The sequence below is a fragment of the Canis lupus genome, chromosome 14 (assembly GCF_048164855.1).
Source record: "Canis lupus baileyi chromosome 14, mCanLup2.hap1, whole genome shotgun sequence".
NCBI classification, from domain to species: domain Eukaryota; kingdom Metazoa; phylum Chordata; class Mammalia; order Carnivora; family Canidae; genus Canis; species Canis lupus.
In genome coordinates this window covers 2,594,281-2,621,765 of record NC_132851.1, presented here as the reverse complement: position 1 = coordinate 2,621,765, position 27,485 = coordinate 2,594,281, and the positions used below count along the sequence as shown (strand labels likewise).

General features: G+C 35.7%; 1 protein-coding gene across 8 annotated transcripts in view; it reads left to right on the top strand.

Moving 5' to 3' along the window:
* Positions 1 to 27,485, top strand: part of STK3 (serine/threonine kinase 3) — a 375,543-nt gene that overhangs the window by 235,502 nt on the left and 112,556 nt on the right. For all 8 annotated transcript variants that reach the window (XM_072773995.1, XM_072773990.1, XM_072773993.1 and 5 more), the window contains 2 exons: positions 16,484 to 16,621; positions 22,464 to 22,589. In XM_072773995.1, coding sequence (XP_072630096.1) covers positions 16,484 to 16,621; positions 22,464 to 22,589 — 264 coding nt within the window. The remainder of the gene's footprint in view (positions 1 to 16,483; positions 16,622 to 22,463; positions 22,590 to 27,485) is intronic.

Sequence of the window (27,485 nt, the reverse complement as noted above, 5' to 3'; positions counted from 1 at the left end):
AGTTGGACTGAATGGGCCTTATTCCACTAACCCATATATGGGACTACACATTTCTTATATACCAGTTAAGCATCCATCACTTGGCTGAGCTCTTCCCTTGGGTTGGGCTTTGGTCCCTTGCCTGCTTGTCATAGTTCTGTGCTAGATATGGTGCCAGTATTTCTTCTTCCTTAATCATCAGCTAACTTATGCAGGCTATAGGCTCTGTTGATTCTCTGCAGAGAATATCAACTGTGTTAAAAGAAACTTTATTATTAAGGAGTTTGTTATTACTGAATTATTTTATACATATTTTTCTGTATCCCATATATTGAATATAATATAGTGTCCAGAGTTGAACCTACATTACTGAACACCACAGAGAGTAGGAAATACTCTTAAATCTATAGTTGATAGCTACTTTTTAATATGAGATGGTGATAGTCTCTTTTTTCATTTTATGTGTTGTTTAGAGAAGTCACCTTTATTCACCAAGTGCCTTCTATTCCCATTCTGTTTCAGTAATGACTTGATTGAGTGTGTCACCTGTGCAGTAGTTGAAAATGGATATGAGTACACAATTTCAGGACCTCCCTGCTTCCTTGTAGACCATTTGGCCGTATGTAAGTGATTTAACAGTCATGCAGTCAGGATTTGCAGAGTAAATAATTTCCATCTCCATTACTCTATCTTTGTATTCATGAACACTTGCAGGAACATAATATTCTTCAGTTAAATTTATACAAGTTACAAAAATCAGGCTAAAAATAAATAACAACATTTTAAAAAATCAGGCTAATTTAAACATTTGGAGACTTATATTTTTATAATAATGGTAAATGATTTTTAACTTAAAATACCAGCAATTAATGATAGGTAAGTATAGTGAAAATTAATTAATGTGGCTTTTATGCAGGAGTGCAATCTGATTTCAGATAATGATTTTATGTAAGTTTTAACTTATAGTTGCATTACAACCTTTTAAAGATTTTTATATTTTAACCAAAATGCATATTAGTGAGCAGAGTTTAAAAGGAATTGTAAATCACCTTTCTTTACACAGTAGACTATAAGAAAATGTTGAGTGCCAGCTCCTGATATTAAGAAAATTATTGTTTAGTTATTAATATATCTTCTTATTACCCAGTTTGTCATGTGGTGTAGGTTGATGAGCCATAGAATGACTTTTTTTTCTTTGTGTCAGCTAACTTAGCAGTGTTATTTACTTATTCATAGCTGTGATAAGAAAAAATAATGGATTTTAAAAGAATCAGACATTTTAAGACAATATGCAGATTCCCTCTTAGTAGCTCCAAAATAAGACATTTGAGTTTAAGGAAAGGAAAACCAGGTCTGGATCCCCAGACTGGGGATCTGTGTATAACAGTACTGTCCTCACTTTCACCAGAATATGTATTTAAATTAGAATTTTCAAATGTGAGAAATCTGAAAGGAATGAAAAATGCTAGTCCTTAGTATTAGTGTATGATTGGTGTTAGCCAGAATGAAGGTCAGGCCATCATGCTCTGTAGCCACTGTATGACTTACCCAAAGGCAATCAGAATGCACTTTTCTTTTTTTCATTCTTTCTTTTTTCTTTTCTTTTTTTCTCTTTTTTAAACTAATTGGCCCATGTTTAGTTTACTGAATGTCATCTGGACTCAGTAAAAAGCAAGTGACCTGCATTGAATTAGTGTAATTGTAATACAAACAGAATATCGCATAGTTTTGGTCTTATACAGGAAAGGAGAAAGTTGGAAAGATTTTTCTGTTTGATAAATAGAAACTGAAGATAATGGGGATCCAGACCTAGTTCATACTTGATTTTACCTTTCATGTCTTTTTGTAAGATCAGTATTTTGGACTTTTAGACATTTTCCTATAACAGAATATTGGTTTTCCTTTGAAACTTACTATAAAGGAATTTTTTTTTTATTTTTGTTTTTCTTTTTTAACCTTACAAATGAAGTATATTAAGTCATGGATCTAATTCCTTTAATCTTAAGAAAGTTAGCATTGTCCAAAATGGAAGTTCTCTTCCACACTACTAGGATTGCCAGGAACTTGGCATGTTATTTGGCATGTTATTTTCCCTTTATCATGACTATTATTTGCAAGGCCCCTTCAGATGCAATTTTATTAGTTTTTTATATTGATTACATTGTTTCAGAGAGGCAACAGTTACATTTGCCAAAGGAGCAAACTTTGTGACTTTGATCTTATAATTGAATCACTTAATTTGATTTCAAAAGTGTCACTTTAAAATGTAGTTATTCGGCGTTCTGAAAGTTATATTCTGCATTACTTATACCCTTGTAGTAGGACACTGAAGGTAAAGTACAATAGCTATAGATAGGCTAGATCTTCCTATTTTAATCTCCAAGAAACTTGTGCTTTTTGTCTTTAACACTTATTTATGGAAATATTTATGTGATTTTTGGTTTCAGATTTGTCTTCCCCACTGTACTGCATGTCTCAAGGGAGCAGGCACTGGGTTTTCCATTTTTTAAAAAATCTGATATTCCTTGTTGCATAATATGAGGCCTGGCATATAATAGGCAATAAATATTAGTTAAATAATGTAAAAATAAATAAGGAAATTATTGAGATTGGTATTTACAAAAATCTATTATCTAAACAACATCCAAGTACTGTACAGTCTAGCAGTTGTTAGTATAGTTTAATTGCAATGGTAGAGTCCTGGCTTTTCTCCATGCCAGTTTTATCACCAAAAGCAAATTTGTTTCTTCCATATCTCTTTTTTTTTTGTATATAAAATGAGAATAATTATAGTTGTTATCCTGAGTTGTTATGAGAATTAAGTGAGATGATTCATGTAAAACCCTTGGAGATGCCCCACAAATGTTGATTAATAATATCATTGTTGTTCTCTTTTTTTTTTTTTTTAATTTTTATTTATTTATGATAGTCACATAGAGAGAGAGAGGCAGAGACACAGGCAGAGGGAGAAGCAGGCTCCATGCACCGGGAGCCCGACGTGGGACTCTATCCCGGGTCTCCAGGATCACGCCCTGGGCCAAAGGCAGGCGCTAAACCGCTGCTCCACCCAGGGATCCCTGTTGTTCTCTTTTAATTTAGAGGTACTTTGGAATTGTAGAAGGCATATATGGCTTCATTGAGAGAATTATATTAGGTAAACTTTTGAAGAATAGGTTTTGCAAATACTACTTTTTGTCTACCTTCTGCTAGGTTTTTATATTCATGTCACTTAACTCTTATATAGAGTTACTGTAATGAGGTAATAGTTCTCAAAGTGTGGTGCCTAGACCAATAGCATTAGTATCTTCTGAGCACTAAAAAAAAAAAAAAAAAAAAAAATCTTCTGAGCACTTGTTAGAAATGCAAATTCTTGGGCCCCCATATTAGACTTACTGAATCTGGAATTCTCAGGGCAAGGTTTAACAATCTGCATTTTAACAGGCCCTCCAAGGAATTCTGATGCATGGTAAAATTTATATGTATATTTCTATATATACATATATATACACAGATGAGAAGACTGTGTTTAGTGATGTTAAGTAAGGGGTGAGATATTTTTAATAATATATTATAATTTATCTAGGCTTTTAAAATTTAATGTTTAATGTTTAGCAATTTTTTTTTATCAGTAAACTCCAGTTTTTTTTTTCTATTCTAAAATCAGAAATATTTTCTGATAGAAAATATGTTGTCTTAAGGCTAATTTAGTGACCCAATAGTATTCCTTATTTGTAGAGGCTTTACAACTTATTGGTAAAGAATATTGGCTTTGGAGCTATAGTATCTGGGTTCAATTTCCAACCCTGTCCTTTATTTGCTGAATTTTCAAGGATAAGGTATTTAACCTCCTTATGCCTCAGTTTTTTGATGTACAAAATGGAGTAGTAATCATTCATTGGGTTTTGATGAGGATTAAAAGAAATAATTTTTGTAAAGCCACTTAGTACATTGCCATACACATTGTCTATATAGAGTAAATGTAATACCAACAACAGTTATTCTTACCATGTATAATATGTAAATGTGTCAAAATTTACCTAACAAAAATTTTTTAAAAATAACCTCAGCATGCAGGATGTTTATCATTAAAAAAATTAAAAAAAAAAAAAAAAAGTATTGCTTAACTAGCTTTAATTTAGGTGCCTGAACTTTAAGGGCTTAATTTCTCTCTTTTCTGGTTTAAGTGGAAGGCCATGCTCTTTCCATTATTGGCTTCCATCTTCTATCCATCATTTACCTCTTCTTTGTTATGGAACATTACAGGCTCAGATTCTTCTCATTTTAAGAAAGAAACAAATTTCCTTTGGATTTACACTATTCTTCACTTGCCGCTGTGTCTCACACAGAGCCATGTGTGAAAAGACTTACTGCCTCAATTTCCCCAGTTCCCTCCCATTTACCCCTGAACAGACTTAGGTTGTTTTTCTCCTACCATTCTACTAAAAATTTTCACCAACTTTTACTTCTATTTAGCATTGGTAACCATTTTCTTCTCCTTTAAATCCATTTCCTCTTTTGATTTCTGGGATCTCTCTATCTCCTGGCTTTCTTTTTATCTGTCTTGAGCTCTAGACTCATTTCAAATTACCTGTTTAGATAAATCTTTTCTCTACTGTCATGAGACACTTCAAATCCAATAGCTCCAGATCTCTTTACACTGTTTTCTCATCATCCTGGTTTTACCTTTATATATTTTATCTTGGCTAATGGCACTACCCTCTACCAGTTGCCAGGTTGAAAATCTGGAGAATGTACTTCATCTGTCCAATCTTCCACCGTTAGTCAATCACCAAGGCCTGTTGATGGCTGCCTCCTAAATTTCTTGCAATTCCTTTCCTTACTATATATAGTTTCTCTGCCACTAAGCTAATTCAGTAATGAATTATCGTTATTTACCAATTTTTACCTGTGTTACTTCCTTAATATGTCTTGAATATATCCCTTCTTTCCATCTACATCTTTGCTTTTTTATTTCAGACCTCATATTTTTTCTTTTGGATTTCTACAATAGTCTCCTAGAGTTTGGTTTCACTCCCCTTTCCAAAGTGTTCTTCATAATACTGCTAGATTGATCATTCCAAAATGAAACACAGATCATATTATTCCTTTACTTCAAATCATTTTCTTTTGTTTGTTTCTAGGTTAAGAGCCAAACTCTTTAAGGTGTTATACAAAGCCTTGAGGCTCTTCCTACCTCTTTATTTATGTGATGTCCACTTTCCTTTAACCATCCTAATACTTACAGATACTTTAGGTTCTTTACTGTTACTCTCCACTCAGTGTTACTTCTCTGTACCTGTATTTTCTCTAATCTCTCTTCTACAGTCCAACCTGGAAACCCTTCCTCTGGGCTTCCTTAGCACCCTCTGTATACCAACATCACAGAATTTATCAGACTCTATTATACTTTGTTTGACTATAAATTTATTGAGAGCTGCATGGTAGCTTTTATCTTGTGACTTTAGTGTCTATCTAGAATACAGTGCTTTGTGACATAGGTATAAAATAAATGGTTGTATAAAAAGTTGAAGTACATAATTGTTATTTGCATTTTTTGATGACTAGGAAGTTTGAGGTGGATATATATATATATATATATATATATATATATATATATATAGTATATCACTAAATCTGAATAAACTTTGAGAGGAAAGAAGAGAATTATAATTATCTCTTATCAACTTGAGTGCTACCATGTGTTCAGACCTGGGTGAGACACTGCATGAATGAAATCACAAGAGGGAAGGACTGATGTTATAATTTGGTTTTCCTTTGACAAAATGTTTCTTTAAATAACTCATCTTATATTCATAATTCGTCATATTTTATTTTTAACCCACTTTAGTTTTAGGGAAACAAAATACAAATCCTTTAGGTTAGTATCTAAAATGCTAATTTTGAACCTTACTGAGTATAGTATGGCACTAGTCCAACACAATCTGTTAAAAATTTTCCTCTGGGTCAGATTGAAGTTGAGAAGAATGAGGTAACTTTAATGTGAACCCAGATTGTACTTCAGTCTTTCTCTCCAGTGAGTTGCCAAATTTGTGATTCTGTTTGTATCTGGAATTGAGGAAGCTGAGTTTAATATGGATTTTTGCCAATGATAGCAAATCTTGGCAAGATAGTCTTGTTCTCTGTGCTTAATTATATAGTTTTATTATAAAGTCTTTCACATGTTTATTTGGAGGTACCTCTCATATATACGTTACTCTTTTGGTAGTTAATCATTTACTGTCAAATCTTCCTTCTTTTCGTAGAAGGCTGGTTTACATTTTTATGCATTACCGTTAGCTCTCTAGTTCTGTCTCTTTGCTAGGTTTGTAGATTTTAAAGCTGTACAGGTGCCTTAGGGGTCATTACATCTAAATCCCACGGTTTTTTGTTTTTTTTTTTTTTGAAATAAAAAATCTCAGTAAAGCTGAGAGAGACTGAGTTTGTCATGTATTATTAATTCATCTTATATTTTAGGTATTGGAATACAGCAGTGAATGAAACAAAGTTCCAGCCTTTTAGGTGTTTATATTGTAGCAGATAGATACAATAAATTATACTCAAACACTGTAATATATCAAGTGCCACTGTACAAGAACAATAAAGCAAGATAAGAGGGATACAGAACGGCAGGGTTGTGATACAGAATATATATGGATGGTCAAGAAAGGCCTAATAAGGTGACTTTTAGTCGAGATCTAAAGAGATTAGTTAATGGGACGTGCAGATTTCTAGCGAAAGAGTGTTCTAGTCAGAGGAAATTGATGTGGTAGTATGTTTGGTGTTTAACAAACAAGGTGGAGGTTTATATGGCTGGAACTGCCCAGGAGGGGTAAGAAGTGGGAGATGAGGTCAGACAGATAGCAGAGGACCAGATCATTTAGAGTGTTAGTAAGCCATGGTGAGCTCTTTAGCTTTTACTCTGAGTGAGACAGGAAGCTAAGGATTGAGTAAGGATTGATGTGGTCTGACATATGATGTAAAAGACTTATTCTTCTTTGTTGAGTTGGGATTGTAGCAGGGCAAGAATGGAAGCAAAGTGAACAGTGAGGTTACTTTTTTAGTAGTCCAGCTAAAATGATGCTGGCTTAGACCAGAGTGGTAAAAGTAGAGGTGTTGAGACGTGGTCAGATTCTGGATATAGTCCATATTTTGTAGGATATGTGAATTATGTCTCAGGTAAGCTGTTATATAATAATAACTATATAAGTTTATAAGTTGGATGTATATACTTATATAAGTTAAGTTGGATGGGTTTAAAAAATAACAAATGACACTACACTATTCTTACCTCTTTTTTTTTAAACTTTTTTTTTTTTTAATTTTTATTTATTTATGATAGTCACACAGAGAGAGAGAGAGAGGCAGAGACATAGGCAGAGGGAGAAGCAGGCTCCATGCACCGGGAGCCCGATGTGGGATTCGATCCCGGGTCTCCAGGATCGCGCCCCGGGCCAAAGGCAGGCGCTAAACCGCTGCGCCACCCAGGGATCCCTCTTACCTCTTTTATAATGAAGACTTAAGACTTGAGTCAAAGCCACATAGCCATTTAGGGGTAGAGCTGCTGTTGTCCTTTTTTTTTTTTTTTTTTTTTTTTTTTAAATTCTTACTGACCTTTGGTAGGATTTTTGGAATGGAGTTGAGGTAAATCAGTATGTTCAAATAACCATATTTAACTATAAGTCTTTATATCAACACTTTCAATATAAATTTAGGTTTTACTTTGCAGAAGTGACTGTGGGAGTACAAAACTTGAGGCACTGTGCCTTTGCCTTTAAGTTATGTTATCCAGGGCATTTAGAGTGTATAACTAACCAGAGTGCAAATTAAAATATGGGAGGTACTAAAATTGGGGTATATGGAGTTATAATACTTGCCTTATATTTTATTTTCTAGAACATTAGAATTACTTGGGAGATAAAAGATACTGTGCCTGTTCCTTACTTCAAATCAAGTAAATCAAAATCTTTTATGGGTGGAGCTAAGTCCTCCATAAGTTCAGAGAACTTATTTTGACATGACTCTGTTGGTCTTTGGTTCCTTTCTTTAAGTCTTTAAGGGCCAATAAGATGCTTCAGGCTCATCTTGTAATTTCCCTTCCCCATGCCTGAAACCAGTCACATTCCCTCATAGAACCCCTGGTGTTTCAGACTTCACATCTTGAACATGCTGTTCTCTTTTCTATGACTCATTAGTTCACTCATTCCTTAGGACTCAGTTTCAGTCTCATTTTTTTATTTTTAAACATCAGTTTGGGCTAAGTCATCTTATAATGCCCAGTGTTCACATCTATTTTAATACTTACACTATTTATTGAAATGATCTGGTGTGCATTTTCCTATCCCATTTAGATTCTAAGCTTCTTGAAGAAAGTATTTTTTAAAGAAATTCTTGTAATGGAGGTATGGATACATTTTATGTGCTCAAAAGTTGAACTGGTCACACACAGGAATTCTAATTTGGGAGACTGGGGAGAGAGTAGGGTGATAAAGTTCCTTAAGTTTGGCTTTTGTTTGCTTCTTATTCTTCTGTAGCTATATATATTTTTAATACTTTTGCATTGTATTAAAGGGACATTACATTTCAGTCTTGAAAGATGGAAGCCATGAAAGGTGTTGGAGTTTAAACTATGCTGCGTGAGGTGGTTGTAGAGGCAGACTGCAGTAGGCTGTAACTTGAGCAATGGTTCTAAATGAAGACTTGAATCAGTTGTGAGTGGAGTTTTAAAAGTTGAATATATAGTGGCCTTTAGAATAAAAAAATGTAAAAAAGAATCTTATGCAGTCTTGTAGACAGTTGTTATGAATTGATATTTTGAATTTTTGAGATTCTGTATCCTCTTTCACTCTTTATTGCTACATGTCATGTTTGTGTGAAGATAATCATACAATACAGAGTGCTGTTTTAGGTTCTCATTTTTCACCCTTTTATAAAATAAAACGCTTGGTTGTAATTTTGTAATTCACATATTTGTCATTTTAATGGCAATATGTTACTCTACTTTATTGATAATATAGTAGACTAGCCATTTCTTAATAGTCAGTATTTTCTGTTTGCGATTTTCCACCATTACAGAAAGTGAACCAGAACTGTCTTTATACAAATAGCTTTCCATTTTCTTCTCTGGAGACTCAGTATTCAAATTATAGATGCTTTATCTTATAATAGGCTTATCTGTGGCAGAAGTTTAATGGAAATATAGAGGTAGTGTGAAGTAGCTAAGGAGCGGGTAGACCTGAGTTCCAGTTTTGGGCACACACACTGGCTGTGTGACCTTGAGTAAGCTAGTTTACCCTTGTTGGTCTCAGTGGTAAATTGGGGTTAATAAAATAGCTGACAGTATTGTGCATTTACAGGGTAACAGATGCCATTGTACTTGTTGTTCTTGGGTTAACTGATTTAAATTTCAGAATAGCTCTGTGTGGTAGGTACTATTATTTTCATTCCTCCTATGTGAAAATAGGCACAGAGAAGTAAAATAGGTCAGGTATTGTTATTGTACCCAGCTCTATCTAAGCTGGCTTAGACCTCTAGGGCTGGTTCTCTTACTAACTCTGTACTGCCAGGACACCAGCCACATCTCTTCCCTTAATTTGGTTCATAGGCAGGCAAATTGGCCTTTATTGGACAGATTAATGATTATTGCAGTTCCTGCAACTGGTGTTGGAGTGAATTGTGAGGTCATGTTCACGATACTTTAACTGTGCTTACTGTAGAAGCTGCACCCTAAGAGCAAGGTTCACTCTGGTTTTTAGTATTCTCTATTTCAAAGTTGCATTTGAAGGAGTGATAATAAAAATGTAGATTTGTATTTTTGTATTAATGTCTAGTAGGCCTGTTGTTCTCCCTCCCTGTTCTGAGACCCCACTTCCATCTCCTTTCCTAACAGTGTTTGTCTAGTGAGTATTTAACTCCTCAATTGCTAGGCAGCTAGTGTGCCAGAGTCTTCTAGACCCAAAAAGGAACCTTAAAAAATACTAGTCCAGTGTCCTCACTTATCTGAAGAAACTGAAGGTGCACAGTCAGAGTCAGTCAGAGGATGATTAAGAGCTCAAGCCTATTTTCTGACTTGGGTTCAGTGTTGGCTTCATTTTTTTTTTTTTAAGATTTTATTTATTTATTCATGAGAAACAGAGAGAGAGAGAGAGAGAGAGAGAGAGAGAGGTAGAGACACAGGCAGAGGGAGAAGCAGGCTCCATGCAGGGAGCCTGACGTGGGACTTGATCCCGGGTCTTCAGGATCCAGCCCTGGGCTGAAGGCGGCACTAAACCGCTGAGCCACCCGGGCTTCCCTGTTGGCTTCATTCTGTTGTACTGTTTGCCATCTTATTTGTGTAGTTTTTTAAAAATTATTATTGCTATATATCCGTTTTAGAAGCTATCTATTTTTATTTGACTTAGTAGCTTGCTGTCTATGTATTATGTTTGCTATCAGGAACAGCTACATTTGTTTGGTTCTTTGAAGTTTTATAAAAGTGCTTTCTCATTCTTTATCTCATTTATTTGTTGTGAAGATAATCTTTTTGTTCCTATACCTGAGGTTCTTGAATCCTTTGTTATTCCAGCATGTCCATTGCTTCTGTACATTCACAAATCCATCTACCTTCACTTCAGGCTTATGTGTTGACTCACTCCACTGAAATGATAAAGTGCAGGCATTGTAGTTGCTCAGCTCCAGCTCTTTCCACATCTGGGTACTCCTGGAGTCCTAAGGCATGAAATTCCAAGCATGGAGACAATTAGTTCTTTTAAGGCACTTCTATTTCTTGGCTTCTTTAGACTACTTGTGATCAGGGAAGTTCTAAAACTTAATCAGAGATTCAATATGTAGTTAAGCAACACATTGTGTAGAAACAAACACAAGGATAATCATATCATTTATTGTACTAACATTCTTCAATCAAAATGGTGTTAGAGATAAGATAAATTATATGGCTGTAATGTGTGTCCATGCGATTTGGTTGGTGGCAAGGAAGGGAGTGAATTGTTAGTCTAAGGCTAGCCACTGATTGCCAAAACTTTCTACAGCAGGGGCCTATTACCTAATTAGCTCATACAAAACCTAGAGATTCTTAAGAGGATCTTTTATGATTCATGATTAGGTTAAATTAGTTGAACAAAATTAAGTCTGTGAGAAAGTCTGCCCATTTGTTATTGATTATCTAACCTAAAGAAATGGAAGTGGAAATAAAAGTGGTTTTCCTGGAGACTTTTAGCATCTCTACATTTGGTAGATCATATAATAAGACTTATTTGTTTGAACTGTATGCAGTTAATTGCTTGTTTGAGAATAGAAGGTGAACATTTTAGGATCTTTATGATAGTACTGGGTAAATAAGAGAGTTAAGTTTTTTATCCTCGAGTTTCTAATAGCTACTGCTGAGGTGAGCCTTATATGTTAAGATTATCTGAAGATAAGACTGCAATTCATTGGCTCAAAGTTCAAAGGGCAGCATTAGCTACAGGAACATAAATCATTGAATTGTTAGCCATCAATCTGTAACAAGTGCAGATGAACAACATTTATCAAGACAATCTAGTATCATTTACCTGCAGTTTGAGGTCAGTCTGTATAGGGGCTTACGTGGGTGCTTTGAACCGGTTTTGCAGAGATGAGAGTTCAAATTTATTTTTGTTCTTTAATTTGAAGTAGTAGGGGCAGCCCTGGTGGCTCAGTGGTTTAGCGTGCCGCCTTCAGCCCAGGGCGTGATCCTGGAGACTTGGGATTGAGTCCCACGTTGGGCTCCCTGCATGGAGCCTGCTTCTCCCTTTGCCTGTGTCACTGCCTCTCTCTCTGTCTCTGTGTCTCTCATGAATAAATAAATAAAAAATTTTTTTAAAATGCTTCTTTCACTGTAAAAGTATGAAAGAATATTTTAAAAAGAAAAATTGAAAAAAAAAAAGAAAAATTGAAGTAGTAGGTAGTTTTGTGTGCCTTTTCCAGCAGCTGATGTTAACCCCATTTTGCCCATCCTTAAAGCCAGACTAGGTTCCAACTATGGAGCTGAGATTAATTAGGTTATTTACAGAAGAATTTTATTTACTAGCCCTTCACTGTTTGCTATTTGTTTTATGTGTTAGTTTTCTCCTCCACAAGCTGACTGTGGCTTTGAGAGATGTGTCTTATTTTACAATCTGTAATAGCAGGGCTCAGAAAGTTAGGTACTTGAAGGAGCCATCAGGTAAAGTAGGTAATTGAGCCAGACTAAACGAGGCCCATGTAAAAGGGAAAACATCCTGGGTAAAACTAGCCTCATTCCAGCAGATTCTTACCTTGTTGAAATGTGAACTTGATATTGCCTGAACAAAATATGTCCACTGGTGTTATTTGGCCTATGGTGTATAAGTTTGTTACTTTATTAGAATATAGTTTTGAACATGCAGAAAGTACTTGATAAATGTCATTTGATAGGTGCGTGTATCATAAAACGGGCTGTTGAAGAGGACTTAGATGTAAATACGTGTAATATGAGGTTAAGATGTATAAGAATAATCTCTTCTATTAAAGGATTTTCCCACTTTGAAAGAAGATAAGTATACTAATAAAGAAATTAACTCTTATCCTAGTATCAGCAGACTTGGATATTGAATCTTCACTGCTTTGTCCGTGGAAAGTCCTCTGGAACTTTCCAAGTGAGAAGCCAGTGATTGCACCATATTATAAGGGCTTTATTTTTTTATATATATTTTATTTAAATCAATTTGCCAACATATAGTATAACACCCAGTGCTTATCCCATCAAGTGCCCTCCTCAGTACCTGTCACCAGTTACCCCGTCCCCCCACCCTCTTCCCCTTCCGTAGCCATTTGTTTCCCAGAGTTAGGAGTCTTTCGTGGTTTGTCTTCCTTTCTATTTTTTTACCCACTCAGTTTCCCTCCTTTCTGTAAGGGCTTTCAAAAGAGTGATACGGTGAATTGTTAAAATACCTGAGTGCCTTGCAATTAAAGTACTGATTTTTTTATTTCTTGAATTCTAGCGTAATTGTTCATTCTCCTTTTTTTCCACCCCTCCCAAACAATGCTGTTAGGATATATTCTTGGTTCTTCCTTTATAGTATCTCCTACTTTATTTCTTCCATTTCATTCCTGTAGAAATGAAGGAACTAGTTTGAACTCATCCTTACTTATCTTGGAGCATCTCTACTAGCCCCTAACTGCCTTTTCTATTCCATAGTTAGAGTGTTTCTAGGGTTTTGTTTTTGTTTAATCTACTTCTTGGGTTATAAACAACTCAGTTCAAAAACAAATACACATACACTCCAGAAAAAACTTTTTAGGTGTGTACTTTCTTGCTGACTAAACTTCATATCCTCCTTTCCCCTTCTAATATTCTCATTTCCTAGTCCCTTACCAGGCAGTCATTTGTTCGCTTGTTCGCTGTTCCTCCTAATGGAGGAACATTCCATTCCATTCTCTTGCTTTTCCTTATTAGGAGAATGACCTTTCTTTTGTGTGCCTTGTATCATTTCTCTTATTATTATACTGTTATTTAATTCTTTTATTGTTTGTGCTTTCATTATCAGGCTAGGCTAGAAGTTCGTTCAGGGTAGTGGCAATATTTCCTGCTGCTGCTTTGAGCTCCATTTAATGCTCAACACCATGCTTTCTGTGTGGCAGGCACTTAACAGATACTTCTGACCTTGATTACTACTTTGTTATCCTTCATCCATATTTTTTTTATTGTAGTAAAATACACATAACATAAAATTAACCATTTTAAATGTACAGTGCTGTGAAACCAAGTACATTCACGTTTGCTGAACGGCAATCACTATCATCCACCTCTAGAATTTTTTCATTTTTCCCAGTTGAAACTCTCTGCCTGTTAAACACTAGGTCTTCATTCCCCCCTTCCCACAACTCTTGGCAACCACCATTCCATTCTCTGTCTCCATGAATTTGACTACTGTAGGAACCTCATATTAGAGAAATCATATAATGTCCTTTCATGACTCAGCATAATATTTTCAGGGTCTATGGGTATCGTAGCATGTGTCAAAATTTTCTTTTAAGGTTAAACAATACTCTATTGCATGTGTATTTACAGTATAACCACTATTTTGTGTATCCATTCATCTGTTGATGAACGCTTGGGTTGCTTGCATTTTTTGTCCACTGTGAATAGTGCTGCTCTGAACTTGGGTATACAAATATCTGTTCTAGGGATCCCTGGGTGGCGCAGTGGTTTAGCGCCTGCCTTTGGCCCAGGGCGCGATCCTGGAGACCCGGGATCGAATCCCACGTCGGGCTCCCGGTGCATGGAGCCTGCTTCTCCCTCTGCCTGTGTCTCTGCCTTTCTCTCTCTCTCTCTGTGACTATCATAAATAAATAAAAATTAAAAAAAAAAAAACAAAAAAAAACAAATATCTGTTCTATTCCCTGCCTTTACTTCTTTTGGGTACGTACCCAAAAGTGGAATTAGGAGATCATATGATAATTCTGTGTTTGATTTTTTAAGGAATTACCATACTGTTTTTCAAGCAACTCCACCATTTTGCATTCCCACCAACAAAGCATGAGGATTCCAGTTGCTCCACATCCTTGCCACCACTTGTTATTTTGTTTTTAAAAAAATAATAGCCATGCTAATGGATATGAGAGGTATCTCATTGTGGTTTTGATTTGCATTTCTCTAGTGATTGGTGATGTTTGGTACCTTTTCCTGTACTTATTGGCCATTTGTATGTTCTTTGAAGAAATATCTTTTTGAGTTCTTTGCCCATCTTTTAAGTTGGGTTCTTTGGGGTTTTTTTGTTGTTGTTGAGTTATATATCCTGGATATTATGATTTGCAAATATTTTCTCCCATTTTCACTGTTTCACTCCCTTTTCACTTTGTTGATAGAGTCCTTTGATGCATAAGTTTTGAATTTTTTTAAAAGATTTTATTAATTTATTCATGAGAGACCAAGAGAGAGGCAGAGACACACAGGCAGAAGGAGAAGCAGGCTCCATGCAGGGAGCCTGACATGGTACTTGATCCCAGGTCTCCAGGATAATGCCCTGGGCTGAAGGTGGGGCTAAACTGCTGAGCCACCCGGGCTGCCCTAAGTTCTGAATTTTGATGAAGCCCAATTACCTATTTTTTCTTTTGTTGCCTGGATTTGGGGTGTCACATCCAAGAAATTATTGCGAAATCCAATGTCTTGAAGCTTTCCTCTTATGTTTTCTTGTAAGTTTTATAGTTTTAGCTTTTACTGTTAGGGTCATTGATCCATTTTCATTTAATTTTTTTGTATATGATACAACATAAGAATCCAAATTCATTTTTATTGCATATGTATTTTCCGTCTTCTCCTTACCATGTGTTGAAAAGACTATATTTTCTCTACTTAATGATCTTTACCTCATTTATATTTATTTCATTGGATGACTTTCAACTTTATTGTCACAGTTGATTGTAGTAGTAGTGCTGACACATTTGTTTTAACTTTATTGTGTTTTTATTTTTTATATCTTTTCAAAGAAAATGATGTTTTAGTGATAATATTTTATCAGGAACTATTGTAGATACCAACAGGATCAGTTAATTCATTACATATAGTGATTTCCTAAGAACATTAGGGATTGACTCTTTTGGTTGAAAAAGGATGACTAGATAGCTAGGAGGACAGGGATGCCAGGAAGACTTTTTAAAACTTTTGAATTTTGAACTATCTGAATGTATTTAATTAGTACTAAGATACTAATACTAAATTAAATCATTAGCAATAAATTTAAGTGTTATATTACCTTCAAAACTTTGCGTTTGGAATCCTGACTTATGTATGTATGTATGTATTTATTTATTTATTTATTTATTATTTTTTTAAATTTTTATTTATTTATGATAGTCACACACACACAGAGAGAGAGAGAGGCAGAGACATAGGCAGAGGGAGAAGCAGGCTCCATGCACCGGGAGCCCGACGTGGGACTCGATCCCGGGTCTCCAGGATCGTGCCCTGGGCCAAAGGCAGGCGCTAAACTGCTGCGCCACCCAGGGATCCCCCTGACTTATGTATTTAGAAAAGGAAATAAAAGTCTTAGCTCTATTAGTATTATTTCAAATCACAGTAGTACTTTTATTTATATTTAAATAATCTGGATTGCAGAAGCAGATTGGACTGCTGCTGTCCATTTTGAGCAGCAGTACTTATATAAAACTGAAATGGGAAGTAAATCTGGCACGCAATAGCAATATTAGGGAATACATCTGTTTAATTAGAGAATGTCCTTAGTTTGGTAAAAGGGTTAGAATTGCAGTCTTGTTTGGAGACTGATTAAAAATAATAGATAAAATAAAGAATGATGTGCTCAATGAGCTACAATTCAAATAGAGGAAATTTAATGGGAAATGATTACATTAGTAGCAGATGGACTTGCTTCCTGAATTGCAATCTTACTGGAAATCCTAGAACAGCTTAAATTTGTTTTTCAGGTTTAGAGTCTGATAGAAAGATAGATTTGTTTATTTGGTGTTCTGTCGTGATTCTTACTGTGTCTTTTGGCTATTTCATTTTTGCTAGGCTATTTTTATGATTCCCACAAACCCACCACCAACATTCAGGAAGCCAGAACTTTGGTCTGATGATTTCACTGATTTTGTTAAAAAGTGCCTAGTGAAGAATCCTGAGCAGAGAGCTACTGCAACACAACTTTTACAGGTCAGTATTTATGCATCTAAGGGAAAAATATTTTCTTTATACTCTGTAACTGTCTCACATTAACCAGAATTGCTGAGGGTTTTATTAACTGATTTCTCAAGATGTAAACCTCTAAGGAAATATGGATTATCAAAGACATACACATCATTCTTCTCCTACATGTTCTCTTTGTCTCATTTTTTTCTTTTCTGTTTTCCAAATTGAGTCTTCTGCCTTTCCCCTTTTTTCTGTTTCTTTGTTGTCAACTCTTCTCCAAAGTAAAACAAAACTTCCAAAGGGTTCTCATTTCAGAAGTGAGTTATTTTCTCCACTGTTAGTATTTTTCGTGTTTTTTTTTTCCCCTGATGTGTTACTCCTTGCCTCGGTATTTCGTCTTTGACTTTTTGATCTACCATATGGTATATAAATACAAGATCCTTGAGCCCCTTGAAAAGATTTCATACTGTATATACATACTGGTTATAAGATTATCTAAATACTTTTCAGTACCCCTGGTATGAGTATATTTTATATCCAGAGTATCAGGAGGCTTTTTTTTTTAATCTACCTTGACATTTAATGCAATTAGAAATAATTTAACACTTTTATTTATTTATTTTTTAAAAGATTTTATTTATTTATTCATGAGAGACACACAGAGAGAAGCAGAGGCACAGGCATAGTCCCGCAGGAAGCCTGCTACAGGACTCCATCCCAGGACCCCAGGATCATGACCTGAGCCAAAGGCAGATGCTCAACCACTGAGCCACCTAGGTGTCCCTTTTTTCTTTTTTTTTTTTTTTAGATTTTATTTATTTATTCATGAGAGACACACAGAGAGAGGCAGAGACACAGGCAGAGGGAGAAGCAGACTCCCTGTGGGGAGCCTGATGTGGGACTCGATCCTAGGACCCCAGGATCATGACCTGAGCCAAAGGCAGACGCTCAGCCCCTAAGCCACCCAGGTGTCCTGTAACATTTTTTTTTAAATTTTTTAATTTATTTATGATAGTCACACACAGAGAGAGAGAGAGAGAGAGAGAGAGAGAGGCAGAGACATGGGCAGAGGGAGAAGCAGGTTCCATGCACCAGGAGCCCGACGTGGGATTTCGATCCCGGGTCTCCAGGATCACGCCCTGGGCCAAAGGCAGGCGCTAAACCACTGCGCCACCCAGGGATCCCGTCCTGTAACATTTTTAAAAAGTGTTTGTATCTTTATTTTCCCAATTGGCTTAGAGGTCTAAACTAATAAGTGGGTCTCACATTAATAAAACTTGATATCTGGAAGTTCATTCTTTTTTGACCCAGCAATTACACTCCTAGAAATTTGTTCTACAGAAAAATTTAACCATGTGTGACATAACTGATGTGTAAAAGTATTCATAGTACATTGTAACCACAAAAGATCAGAAACAACATAAATATCTGTCCACAAGTTGGAAGCAGTCCCCTGGGAGGAGTGGCTGACAGAGTACACGCACCTGCACGTGTGTATATATATGTATCGTTGTAGTTTATAGTATTGGTTATAATACTCACACAATCATATATATCACTAATATGTTGTATTAATATACAATAATAATTATATAATTATATATTTCATTATAATGTTTTTCATCTATAAACCGTGCATGTGTGTGTATGCATGCGCCAGTGCTTGCAGTGGAGCAGCTCTGGAAAAATAATCAAGAAACTGACCTCAGAGAAAGCAACTATAAAGCTGAGAAGAAGGAGTGGCATGGAGACATACATTTTGCTGAATTCTCTTTTTGAGCCTTTTGAGTTCTGTGTTAGATGCAAATACTGCCTTTCAAAAATTAATTGAAATATTTATTTTGAAATATTTTGAGCATTTCAAAGGAGTTTTGAGCATGTAAATCAAGAGCCATTCGGTATTGTTATCATATTGAGTATCTAAATTATTTAACCCCGAGGACGGTAAGAAAGGAGAGGGGGGAATAAAACAGAAGAAGTGGGACAGATAGGGCACAAAAAATGGTGATGAAAATAAATCCAAATATAACTGTTAACTGAATTTTAGATAATGTAACTAGTGTTTCTTTGTAGTCTTTTTTTCTATAATCTTTTCTAATCTTAAGAAATTCTGGGTTTTTGTTTTTTATCCTTTGAGTCCTTAGGATAAAAAAGCATTTAAGAAATATTCTTAAAAAAAAAAAAAGAAATATTCTAGGGGCACCTGGGAGACTCAGTAGGTTGAACCTCTGACTTGATTTCAGCTCAGGTTATGATCTCATGGGTCATGAGATTGAACTCTGTGCTCAGCAGGGAGTCTGCTGGAGATTCTTTCCCTCTCCTTCTGCCCTTCCCCATACCCCCTTTCTTTTTCTCTCTCTCTCCCCCCACTTCCAAGTAAATGAATCTTTAATAAAAAGAAATATTCTAGTACAATTCCTTAATTTTGTGGATGAAGGTCTTGAAGCCCAGAAAAGTTAAATGACTCACTAAATATCACACAGTGAACATGACTGTTGTGGGTTTATTCCATTTGCCCCCATCTCCACTCTTTCTCTACTCTGTTTTCTGTCCAGGAAGTTGACTTGTATGGGCTACATTAACAACTTCTGTTACTCTCTAGTTCTGTTACCTTCTAGTTGGTTTAGCTCAAACATCTTTTTTTTTTATGACAAGAGCAAATTGTGCAACTGATTTAATAATATAGTGCTTATGAACTAATATTTGCTTTCTTGATTTTTTTTCTGTTGTGCTATTGACCATTCAAGGCCCTCTATTATAATGTACTCTTTCTTGTCTTTTTTTTTTTTTTAAGATTTATTTATTTATTTGAGAGAGAGCACATGAGGAGGGGCAGACAGAGAGGGAGAGAGAATATCCAGCAGACTGTGCTGAGTGCAGAGCCTTCCTCTTGGGGCTCAATCTCACAACCCTGAGATCACAACCTGAGTTAAAACCAAGAGTTGGGTGCTTAACTGACTGCCACCCAGCCATGCCGCTGGTCTAGCTTCTTAACTGACCCCTAGCTACCTCCTTTTTTTTCTCTATAGATTCTGAAATAATGGACTTGTAATTTCTTATACAGACCATGCTTTTTCAATCCTCTGTACCTTTTCTCACACTGTTTTCCCCATCCCCTACCTAGTTTAAAACCCCGTTCACCAACAGGCTCCTTCCTACTCTTATCTAATTGTTTCGAATTCAGATTAGCTACTCCTCCAGGAAGCCTTCCTCTCATCCTTGTTTATTAGGCTAGTTGTCATTCCTTGGTGTTTTGATAAGTTCATATCACCTATTGGTATCCAGTGCTTAATACATGTGTACTAGATAGAATGATTGAGTCTCATTAGACGCATTTGAGTCTTACTTTGCTAGATGCCTAGAAGCCATTCTGTCTCTTAAAGGGGTTTTGCACATGTCTTACATGTTATGGCTCTCAGAGGACAGCCTTATCACCAAATTTTAGTGGACATGTCTATAGCCTACCTGTACAGATGATACCATGTTGATTTCTAGATCCTGAAAAAGAAAATTTTTAAAAATTCATGGTGAATTGTTATAGTGGTTTATTCTCATGGTACAACATAATAATTGTATAAATTTAAAAGAATCATGGACTGAAAGGATCCTTTGAAATTATTAGTTAACTCATAGTAGTTTTCAAAAGATGAGGAAATTAAAACCCCAAAGAAATGAAAGGACAGGTTTCAAGTTCAGCCTACCAGCGCTAGAGTTGCTCATGGGAAACCCAGACCCTGAAGTGGGCTCCTGCTCCAGGATGTCCTTCTGTGAGAATGTGAGGTTGACTGAGAGCTGCCATTACTTGAATTGACCCCTGGGCTTGGCTGTTATAGATGGCATCCTGGTTACTCTTTGCACTCCTGTGACATGTGCCTTATTCTTCATTTCACCAGTTCAGCTAAGGAGTAGAAACTTTATTTACCTTGTTGTCCCTCCCATTTACAGTAGTCAGAATACTTTCTCTTCATACATTGAGATCTATATCAAACTGTGTTATAGTATTTGCTTTAACCTTTAAGCAGTTGAGAAAACTCAAAAGAATAAGAGGATTCTATTGTGTTTACCCCATTTTTGCTCTTTCCATTGTTCTTTCTCTTAGCTTTTCACAGTCCCTTCTTTTATTAAACTTCCTTTCTGTTTAGAGGACTTCCTGGAAACCACTTTTTAAAGATAGATCTACAGTAACATTCTCTTAGTTTTCCTTCATCTGAGAATGTCTGAACTTCTCTTCTTTCCTGAAGGAAATATTTTTATATTCTGTTCATCTTTATTAAAATAACTATATATTGACATATAATTGTGAAAATTACATTTTGAAACTGTATGGCTGCCTCGAAAGGTTATCTATCTCAAATTGTACTTGTTTTTTTTTTTTTTTTTTTTTTTTTTTAAATTTTTATTTACTTATGATAGCCACAGAGAGAGAGAGAGAGAGAGGCAGAGACACAGGCAGAGGGAGAAGCAGGCTCCATGCACCGGGAGCCCGACGTGGGATTCGATCCCGGGTCTCCAGGATCGCGCCCTGGGCCAAAGGCAGGCGCCAAACCGCTGCGCCACCCAGGGATCCCTCAAATTGTACTTGTAACCTGTCCCTCTACTTTCTCTCACACTACCCCACCCCTTCAATAAAAGAGGTGCTGGGTGGCTCAGTTGGTTGAGCGCCTGACTCTTGATTTAGACTCGGGTCATGAATTCAGGGTGGTGAGATTGAGCTCCACATCAGTCTCTGTGCTGGGTGTGGAGTCTGCTTAAGATATTCTTTCTCTCTCTCTCTCTTTCCTGCTTTTTTAAAAAAAAAAAAAGTCTTTGAAAACCCTGGTCTATTCTGGTGGTTTCCCTTCTGTTTATAAGAATTGTAGCAAACTCAGATATTTTAGCTAGATCAGGATGATATAAAAAAAGAAGTTAAGGGATCCCTGGGTGGCGCAGCGGTTTGGCGCCTGCCTTTGGCCCGGGGCACGATCCTGGAGACCCGGGATCGAATCCCACGTCGGGCTCCCGGTGCATGGAGCCTGCTTCTCCCTCTGCCTGTGTCTCTGCCTCTCTGTCTCTCTCTGTGTGACTATCATGAATAAATAAATAAAATCTTAAAAAAAAAAAAAAAAGAAGTTAAAAGTTGTAAACATAGTATAGAAATGAGACAATATTTTCTGAAAGGTATTTTTCTTTTATTGCTGTTATTTCTCCATTGGAGATTATTATATTATTGAAAATATACTAAAGTAAAAAAAATATGTAAAAGAAGTAACAAAGTAGTTGCCCTCCTTTTGATCACTGTCAGTTTAAGATTAATTAAATTTGTACATATTACTAGAATAATTTTATTTTTATATGTAATATAATCACCAATCTTGTTTATGTTTTTAATTAATTTTTAATTTTTTAAAGCTTTTATTTAAATTCCAGTTAGTAACATACAGTGTAATATTCGTTTCAGGTATACAATATAATGATTTAGTACTTCCATACAACACCTGGTGCTCATCACACCAAGTGCACTCCATAATCCTCATCACCCACCTCCCCTGTGGTAACTGAAAATCACCAGTCTTTAAAAAAATTTTATCTTTTTCACTACCTAATGTATAGTTCCTTTGGACAATTACATTTTTAAAGGTAATGTAGTTTTATTAAAAGGATTGCACTTTTTATGTGTGCTTTAATGGTTTTCTAAAGACAAGTAAACCTAAAAACAAATTCTTTATTTCTAAAGTAGCTGAAATATTCTCTTTTCTTAATGTTTACATTTAATTCTGGTTGAAATAATCATTGAAACCTATGAAGCACTTATATATTGTTTTAACATATTTTAGGCATAATTCAGAGAAATCTTTTGAATTTATACCATCGACTTTTACTTTTCCAGCATCCTTTTATCAAGAATGCAAAGCCTGTATCAATTTTAAGAGACCTGATCACAGAAGCTATGGAGATCAAAGCTAAAAGACATGAAGAGCAGCAGCGAGAATTGGAAGAGGAGGAAGAAAATTCGGTTAGTAAATACCTTCAAAAAATCCATTTTTTTCTTCTGAGTCACTTTTAATAACAAAATAACGTAATTATGTATCACATTTTATGATGTCCAATGCTTCTGTTCTTCAATAATGATGTTTTCCTTGTTTTAAATTATAAATTTTCTTTCTGGAAGATCCAGAGATGAATACCTCTTGAAATTCAGATAGTTATAAAATCTGAAAACAAAAATATCATTTTATTTTTCTACTGATTGAAAATGTCATTGATAATATCTTTATTTTCCCATTGAAGTTTGTTTTAATCTTATAGTTTACTAAAGTTATAGTTCTAATCTTATAGTTATTAAAAATAATTATTTTGCTAATTTATATTTGTTTCAAATTTCAGAGACTGGTATCCAATTGGGATTTCTTTTGAAATTCTTTTATGCCCTTTTCATCAATTATTAAACTTTGTGTTATAAGGTAGCCCAGGACAAGTGTACGTCTTTGCAGAGCTGATTTATGATCATATTTTTTTTAGACATGTAACTACACCAGTTATTCATTTGGCAGTGACTATGGACTGCCTGCTGAGAAAGATATTTTAAAATTATTTTCTAGATGTAAGATTTTTACTAACGACTTCATTCAGAATTTTAAATAACATTTTTATAAAGGTGGTTTTATCTGTAACTTTGGGTTTGTATATTCTACAAAGTGAAATAAGTGATATGGAATGAGGTAAAGACCTTGGTTCTTGGTTTCAAAAGGCTTTATAAATCCCACCCTAGGTTCCTGCGTATTGATTGATAGATATGGTTAATTGATTTCTCTCTAGTTGATATTTATAAATGTTAATTTTTTTCTAGATTTTTTGGGTAGTTTTTAAAGCACTTCTATCATATATTATTTCATTTTATCTTTAGAAAAAGTAAGATTGGTCACATATTATGTGTTGTTATCCCATATGGCAGATGAGTAAAATTAGGTTAGGAGAGAAAAGATTTACCAAAGTTGATGAAGCTAATGAAGAACCAAGAGTAAAAGTAGGTTTTTACTTGTAAGCTCCCATGTTCATTCATCAATACTTTATGCTTACTTTGCAATCAAATGTTTACTGGTACTTTAGAAATAAACAACATTGGCTTATCAGAGTTATATAATCAGAGTTATATAATTTCTGGTAAGTTTATATTCACAAAAATGTCTAGTTCTTGCTCTTCTGTGGTGGCACCCATCTGCCTTGCTTTCACCTCATGCAAGCTTCATATGAGTGCTAGTCTGGTAGACCTGCCTTCACTTAGCTGTCAGTGGGCAGATGATTGTTTTGCTTTGTTCTGTCTTCCTTGCTTAAATTATAGGCCAGTTTCCATTTTTGATGGCTAAAGAACCATTGATTACTCCAGAACTTACCAGTTTTTACTAGGTTTAAGACCTTGCTATAGTCACTTTGGTGACTTTCTGCCATTTCTATGATCTGTTTCTTCACTATTTTCCTCTTCTCCACTGATTGATCTTCTTTCAAGTTTTTTATTTTTAATGTGCCAAACACCTTTCCTCTCTCTGCTTGAAACACTTCGTCCCAAGAACTGGAGTCACTTGGTTCTTACCTTTTTGAGTCTCAGCTTTAAATATCACCATCCAAAACTTAGTAGCTTAAAGCAATACACATCCATTATTTCATGATATCTGCAGATCACTTATTTCAAAAGTGGCTTAGTTGGATGATTTTCAGGGTTTCTTATGAGGTTGCAGTCTAAGTGTTGGTGAGAGCTGTGGTCATCTGAAAGCTTGACAAGGACTGGAGTTCTAACCTAGCTTATTCGTATGGCTGTTGGTGGGCTGCTTCTGTTCCTTGCCATGTAGGACTCTCTCTAGGGCCGTGAGAGTCTTCACAACATGGTAACTGGCTTCTCTCAGAGTAAGTGATCCAAGAGGAAATCTTAATGCTTTTTATGACAGTCTCAAGACTTACACACTGTCACTTCTGCCACATTGTTTGTTTGTTTAAAGATTGCTTGATTTATTGATTGATGATAGACACAGAGAGAGAGAGAGAGAGAGAGGAGGAGGAGGAGGAGGAGGAGGAAGAAGCAGGCTCCATGCCGGGAGCCCGACGTGGGACTCCATCCTGGGACTCCAGGATCGCGCCCTGGGCCAAAGGCAGGCGCCAAACCGCTGAGCCACCCAGGGATCCCCCACATTCTGTTTGTTAAAATAAGTTACTGGTCATGGAAAATGGTAGAGTAGGGAGCTCCAAGAATCTCTGCCTCCACAGTTTTACATGCCTGCCATCCCCCATTTTCTAGCTTAGCAGCAGCTGTGGAAACAGCAACAAGGAGAGGTGATAGGGGAAAGCAGTAAGAACCTTGTTCCCAAAAAATTGTGGCTTTGCATTTTGACCTGCCTGGTGGTTCCCTGAGGAGCCAGCGCAGAGACTTGCCCTTGTTTTGCCCCCCTTGAGCTAGAGCAGCCTCCGGGATGGTGTTTATCAAAAACATCTGAATTTACTAGAGCTAATAAACAAGTTCAGCACAGTTACAGGGTATAAGATCATATACAAAAATCAGTTATGTTTTCATCAGAATAATTTAAGCTAAGAAGGTTAAAGACTTGTACAGTGAAAAGTACAAAACATTGCTGAAAGAAATTAAAGAGTACCTAAATCTATGGAAGGACGTCCTGTATAAATGGATTGGAAGACTTAATAATGTTACGATAACAATTTCGCCAAAGTGATTCATAGATTAATCCAATCCCTATCAAAATATCAGTGGTCTTTTTTGCAAAATGGAAAAGCCAATCCTCAAATTCAGATGGACCAAGGGGACTCTAAGTAGCTAAAACAAGATTGAAAAAGAGTAGCAAAGTTAGAGCTCTTACCTCCCAATTTCAAAACTTAACATAAGACTGTCATAATCAAATGTGTTACTGACATAAGGATAGACATATAGACCAATGGAATGGAACTGTGAGTCCTACTGAGACTGTGCTCGTGGTTCTGCCAAAAAGCTTTGTGGCTGTCCTATGAATCTTATTGTGGTTCATTCCATTAGAGCAGGCGACACTTACACATTTTGTTGAAATAATTGTTTCTTTACCTTGGGTTCCTGCTAAGACTGCTATGGGGCAATGCTTTTAAGCTTCTTAAAAGCCCTATTACCTATCTTGACTCTTTCTGAGGTCTTAGCAAAGGATTTTACAGTCACCCCTGCAGCTTGATTTTTAAATGATGTTTTTTGAATGTGTTTTGGATTTGACGTTTGCTTGGAAGCTTCTTCATAATTGTAGCATTGCTTGCTGTCTTAGAGGCTAGGAACTTACAAAACCAGCAAGTCTTGATTCTTTTTTTAATTCTTTCTTAAGATTATTTCTCTCCTTTTGCATTTTGTTGTAAGCAGCAGGAAGAAACCAGGCATCACCTTAAACACTCTGCCTGGAAATCTCCCTAGGTAGACTACCCAGTTTATTAGGTACATTTTTTTTACTCCCTGGCTACTATAGATAACCATGTCCTAAATTTTTAGCTACAAGATAATGAGAATATCCTTTCTTCAGTCTTCCCAGGTAGTCCTTAAACTCTAATTAACCAATGATTTTTTAAAGGCTAGTCTTAAAAAAAAACAAAAAAAACAAAAAAAAACTAGTCTTAAGTTAGCTGGTGTGTTTTATTGAAATATTATACAGGCAGTTGAATAAATGTTTAAATATCTATACAGTAAAAGAGTTAGTGCTTATTGTTTTTAAGTAAAAGAACAAGGGAAACATTCCACATGTGGTATATTGGATGATTACTTAAAAGCAGAATAGATGGTGTTAATAAGTTGAATTTATGAGATAAGGCACCAAATGCACCTTGACAAGCAGTTATTTTTTAAGAAGATTAAAAGGTTGATAGTTTACAAGAGTTGCCTTGTCACTGGAGTTTAGGCATTTCCCATGTAGATCATGGAGTTAAGTAAAATACAAGGAGTTGAACAGATTTAGAAGAGTATATTAAGTGAAATGTTGAGTAAAAAGTAGGATACTTCTTGATGTTATATGTGTGTGTGTGTATATGTATGTATGTATATATATATGTGTGTGTGTGTATATATATATATATATATATATATATATGCACGTCTATATTATTTGCATGTATCAGGCCCTTTATTTTCACTTCCACCTAAAGGAAGGTTTTTTAAATTTCATATTAATTTAGTAATGACTCAATGAAAAAGATTCTGCCTATTAATTGACCTGAGACTATGTCTTAGAGGTTCTGTTTTTGGAAAAGAAATGGGGACTTTCTGGTGATTTCATTATGGTTTGAACTCTAAGCTTCTCAGGCTATGGTCCTTAAGGTCTTGGGGTGGTGCATCGCCTTTAAATAATCCACGGAAGCAGTAATTCTCAGCATGGATATGGGGAGAAATGCAAGGGTGCTTTGAAAAATTCACTCCCCTACAGATGATGGTATAGCCTCCATATGAGCATTTTTCAGAACCTTCCACTTTCTCCCTGCCCCTGTTTCATAAGGGAACTTCAAATCGGTCTACCTGCTAAGACCTTTTTGACCTAGGTAGAGAATAGATAAAAGAATCAGCTTCAAAAAAAAAAGAAAAGAAAAAGAAAAATCAACTTCATTCAGTCTAGAAGCCTGTAATGTACCTAGTTGGTTAAATGAGGTGGGTAGACTTGATCTAAGAGCAGGACAAACTGCTTGGAGTTGAGTCCTGATTGTGTTCACATATAACTCTGTGTCTGGGCAAGTTGCTAACCTGTCCACTTCACTTTCACTATTTGTAAAAAGAAAATTAGTGATAGACTACATCTCATAGAGTCCTGTGGGAATATAATTTTTAAAAATATATTTTAGCACTTAGAACAGTATATTATACATAGTATGCTCAATAAAGTTTAGCTTTCATATTCATTAATGCTGCTAC